Genomic DNA, 4,778 nt, shown 5'->3' with positions numbered 1-4,778 from the left:
CTATTTCAATGAAATACAGCGAGTGAATATGCCAAGTTAGATTTCTAGGAAACGTACAGAAAACAAAGAAAATCGGCCCAATTGTCTGGAGAGCCGCCAATTCAGTGAGAATTCTTCGTTTATGGGATTAACAAAAAACAAAAATAGTCTGGCGGTTTCAATTTAATCTTATATTGCTCTGAAAGTTGACAAGTTTCCAAAGAAAAAGAGACCGTAAGAGAAGTCCATAGTTAGTGGACTAACTATGAGAAGTCTTAGCCTCGAAAGTAGCAAAGAGACCTTTGCTAGAGCTCAATCTATTGATCAATCATGGTTAACATGCATTCCTTATGTGGAGGCCTAATGACATGAGGAAAATGCATAAAGTGAAACATGATATTTAATATGCATAATGGTCCAAAACCGCTAAGGTTCTAGGGGAGAGGAAGGGAGGGCATGGGGGGGGGGGGGGGGGAGAGGATGGGGCGTAAGAGGCGTGTTGGTGCTCTCCGATCCAAGGCCTGTGCATACAATCACAAAACAACAAAAACAACATTCCTTATTTCATTCATCACTTGTCAGTACAACTTAATACAAATAATAAAGCAGCTAACATTTGCTTATCATAAAAGGTTATAGGAGAATGAAATATTTTACTGAAAAAGTGACAGGCGAGAAGCTAAATAAACCTGGTGGTTTTTCGAGTTGTCGAGTTTTTAGTTTTTAGTTGGAATTAACGATAAAGCGGAAGTAAATACCTATAGCGTTACATTAACGTTACGTTATGCCAAAAGTCTATTGTCTAGTTAGACAACACTGGCTGAGTTTGTACGAATTTGGAATGTTTGATTTACGTATATTTTGTTGGCTCCATATCTAGGTAGTATTATAAGAGTGTTTAAATATTATTAGCTTTTTTTTGCTTTGTGACAGTGTTTCAGCCTAGGCCATCCTGACAATGCAGTCGCTGGGTAACTCTTTTTCGTATACTTGATAATTTTTTTGCATGGAAAAAATGCTTTTAGACAAAAGAAAATGATACGTGGATGTGAGGTTGCTGCTCAGTCTCGGCCAGCGGTTTCTTTTTTGGATGTTAATATTTTATTATAAGGTAATTTGTGAACTTGTATGATGTTTTTGTAAAGACCGTGCTTCAAGAAAGGTCCGTTAAGACCGCTTGTCGAAAGCTTGGAGAGCTAGTATTTGGATAATGAAACTTACCGAGGGCTGGGGCGAGCCAACGTCTCTCAAAATTGCAGGCCATTTACATAAATTACAAGAGATCGAAAGAGCGCCCTTATTATTAGAAGGATTGACACTACGACACTTTATCACGTAACAGAATTGTTATGGTACCATGTGAAACATCAATTATTGTTGAACAAGATGCAGTCATTTTTGTGACGTAAAGAGTTACCATGGCAACAGTAAAGCCTTGCAAAAACTTCCTCTATTTTAACTTTACTTGCTCATATCTGAAAAACGAATTTGGTGATCCCAATTTTTTATTTTACAAAAGTGATTAGCAGGCCAAGATAAAACTCTCTGCAATGTTTAAAGAAATTCAGCGTAGCGGATTCAGAGTTACCTTAAATTTTGAATTATTTAAGGTAGCTCTGAATCTGCTTCACAGAATTTTTGAAACTTTACAGAAATGTTTATTCTGGCATGCTAATTACATTTCAGAAATAAAAAAATGGGGCTCACGGAGTTCTTTTTTGAGATATGAGCAACTAAAGCCAAAATATGGGGTGTCTTTGCAGGGTTTTCCTGTTACCACGGTAACTTTGTACGTCACAAAAATGACCGAGCCTTTTTCAGCAATAATTGGTGTTTGATATGGTACCTTAATATATGCCTCTGTCTCACGAGGACTGGGAACCACAAAATTCACGAATTTGATTGGCTAAAATCGATAATGACCGCGGTCTAGATTTTCCCATCTAGACCGGCATCTAGACCGGTAATGTTTTGCGGTGAAAAGATGCGGTGAAAAGTTGCGGTGAAAAGATGCTCGGTCGTGTGTACAGACTTCACTGCGTTCGGTCTGTACTCACGACCTCGGTCAAGATTCTCCCATACAGACCTCCTGCTCGGTTAATAAGAGCTAAATAACATTGCTGTTTAGTAATAAAGTGTTGTAGTGTCAATCCTTCTAATAACAACGTTTCTTTCAAGTGTTAAAGGTGGTTTGAGCTACCTTAAGCGCTCTTACACCAGTGAAACGCCTGCCCGCCCTACAGGCTCTGCATGCCAGTTGAGCCACTGACTTACTACCTGGCGATTACAGTCCGATCATAATATATCATTATTTTCTTGAGGTTGTGTTTGTCCACATAATTCCTATTCTTTGATTGCACTCACGTGATAAGACGGCCATGTTGGTGCCAAAACAATAGAAATATGTAGCTCAAATTTTTGCCATAATAACAGAGCTAAACATCTTACAGACTTTTGAGTGTTCATGTGGTACTTAGTAATGATGCAAATTTTCATCTTTTTTGATTGTCGGTTTTCTTTCTTTTTTTTTTCTTTTTTACTGTCAGTTTATCTTATCTCATTATATCTATTCCTTTGTCTTTTTCAAGCTTTACTACTCACCAACGGATTCAATTAATTAATATAATTTGTTTTCACTCAGCTCGATTAGCTCTTGAACTTTTCTGAGTGAACTTTTACCAAATTTTAGTATTAATTATTTATTTTGATTGCAATATATATGTTTTAAAAAATAGTAATAAAGCTTGTTGTTGTTGTAGTCAAATTTCCAAAATACTTTCGCTATGTTCTTTGCACCAACATGGTCGCTGTGACGTCAGGTGCCATCAAAGAATTGAAGAGACATCTACCCGTTCATTGTACCTCATCCATTAATGAGTGAATACGTTCTATTATAAAGCTTGTACCACTACATTTCCATATTTAAAAAGCGCGTTTGGTACGTCACCTCATCCGAGTTTCCTCGTGAAACCTTCCGTCGACAAATCACGAAAGAAACCCTTGATGCCTGCACGAGATGGATCGCGTTCCAGAGTCGATGTGCCAGGCCACCACTGTTTATCTTTCTTGATGCCGATTCCCTTAACCGGTTTGCTGCGACACTTAAAGTGGTACTACGACCAAAAAAAAAATTTTTGTTTTTCCTTTGGATTTCAAAACTATGTTAACTAAACACTAACTCACCCAAGTTTTAAGTTCTGATTTTAAAAAGACACCTGTTTATTTTAGCTGGTTATCTATTGGTCCGCCATTACTAACTTTAAAATCTTGAGAGAGCTGGGTCGAGGAGAAAATGACGTCAAACACTCACTAGTTTAAGAATGCAATGCGTGTGTACGCGGCCTAATTAATATGCAGCACGGGAGTTTCGGGCTTTCAGACTTTTCAACCCGTGTTTTGCATATATAATGAATTGCATTTACACGCTGAAATTTTAAGCTAGTGAGTAAATGACGTCATTTTCTCTAGATCCAACCCCCTGAGGTCCAATCGGCCAGTTTTGAACGTGAGTAATGGCGGACCTTGAAATCCAAAACTTACACTCAAAATAAACAACCTTTGGATAAAACTCAAAGCTCAAAATTTTGCCAGTTAGGTGTTAAGCGAACACGCTTTCAAAATCTGAAGAAAAAAAGGAAATGATTTTTTGATCATAGTACCACTTTAACCAGGAGCTGTTTAAGCCCTTTACGATAGTTTTCGTTGAAGATAAGATAGATGCAGGGATTCAGTGCTCCGTTAGCATGAGCTAGCATGGTGAGCAACAGTATAACGGAAGTTGGTACACACTGCAGTGTGTTGTGATCAAATGCGGACATCAATAATAGAATGTGAGTTGGCAACCAGACAAATGCGAAAAGGAGTACAACCGTAACAAGCATTTTTACAACAGTAACATTTTGAGCTTGGATTCGATTCTGTGACATATTTTCACCAAAAGCCTGACGCCTCTTCAAAACGCGAATTATCAACGTATACAGGACGATCATCAAACAAAAGGGGACGGCGTAGAAAAAAACGAAGTATGCCACGACCTCGTACCGATAGATGCTGAGGTTGGTTTCGAGATTGTCGCTCCAAATCCCATAGCAAAGGTACTTTCCGTCGTGTTTCTCGCTCGCAAATTAAACTCTCTTAATCTTTTTTTCTATTTGATCCACTCAACCTTAGAGTATCAGAGAGTGAAAAACAAGAATGACTCGATTATTGCGTAACTAAAGATAAAGTACCAAATATATCGCAAGGCGGCCGAAAATCTAAAAGGAGGAGTTGCAAACGAACTCACGAGCATTCACAAGAAGCTAAAATTCTGATAAGACGAACTCGTACGAAATTCTAAATCATATACTTTAAGCGACTCACAACGGACAACTCATATACATACTTGCGAAAAGAAAATTGCCGTACAAACTCAAGTAAATACAGTATGCGTTGAAATGCATACCCGATGGTCTTGGTGGGATTTGAAATGAGGGGGTCATAATGATAAAGAAATTTTGTTACCAATGGCAAATTTGCATTAAACATGTGTCTCCGCTATGAACGAAAGCATTCGTACCCTTTTGCGACAGTAATTCTCTTAATAACAAGAGTGTAATGGATAACAGCGAGTTTTCCAAGGAAAATGGATAAAGAGAAAGCAAAATGTGGTACACTGTTCAATACTTACTTGCACTTTGCGTATCACGGTATAATTCTACCTTCTGCTCAATACGACTGTACTGGTTTTTATGAGTTGCGAGCGATTTAGTTCCGCACTGTAAGTCTGATTTTTCAAATGCCTTGTTTTCGTTAACCAT

The 4,778-nt window shown here is 38.0% G+C and overlaps 1 protein-coding gene across 1 annotated transcript; it reads right to left on the bottom strand.

Annotated features, from left to right (window-relative positions):
• Positions 1 to 2,927: 2,927 nt before the first annotated feature.
• On the bottom strand, positions 2,928 to 4,778 carry LOC138005578 (galanin receptor 2a-like). Its single transcript, XM_068851784.1, has 3 exons — positions 4,680 to 4,778; positions 3,642 to 4,091; positions 2,928 to 3,080 (listed from the first exon to the last, which is right to left on the bottom strand). The coding sequence occupies exons 1-3, from the start codon at positions 4,776 to 4,778 to the stop codon at positions 2,928 to 2,930; spliced, it is 702 nt and encodes a 233-aa protein (XP_068707885.1).

The sequence above is a fragment of the Montipora foliosa genome, chromosome 6 (genome assembly GCF_036669935.1).
Source record: "Montipora foliosa isolate CH-2021 chromosome 6, ASM3666993v2, whole genome shotgun sequence".
Lineage (NCBI taxonomy): Eukaryota > Metazoa > Cnidaria > Anthozoa > Scleractinia > Acroporidae > Montipora > Montipora foliosa.
Note: the sequence above shows the minus strand (reverse complement) of the source record. Positions and strands in the feature narration are given on the sequence as shown.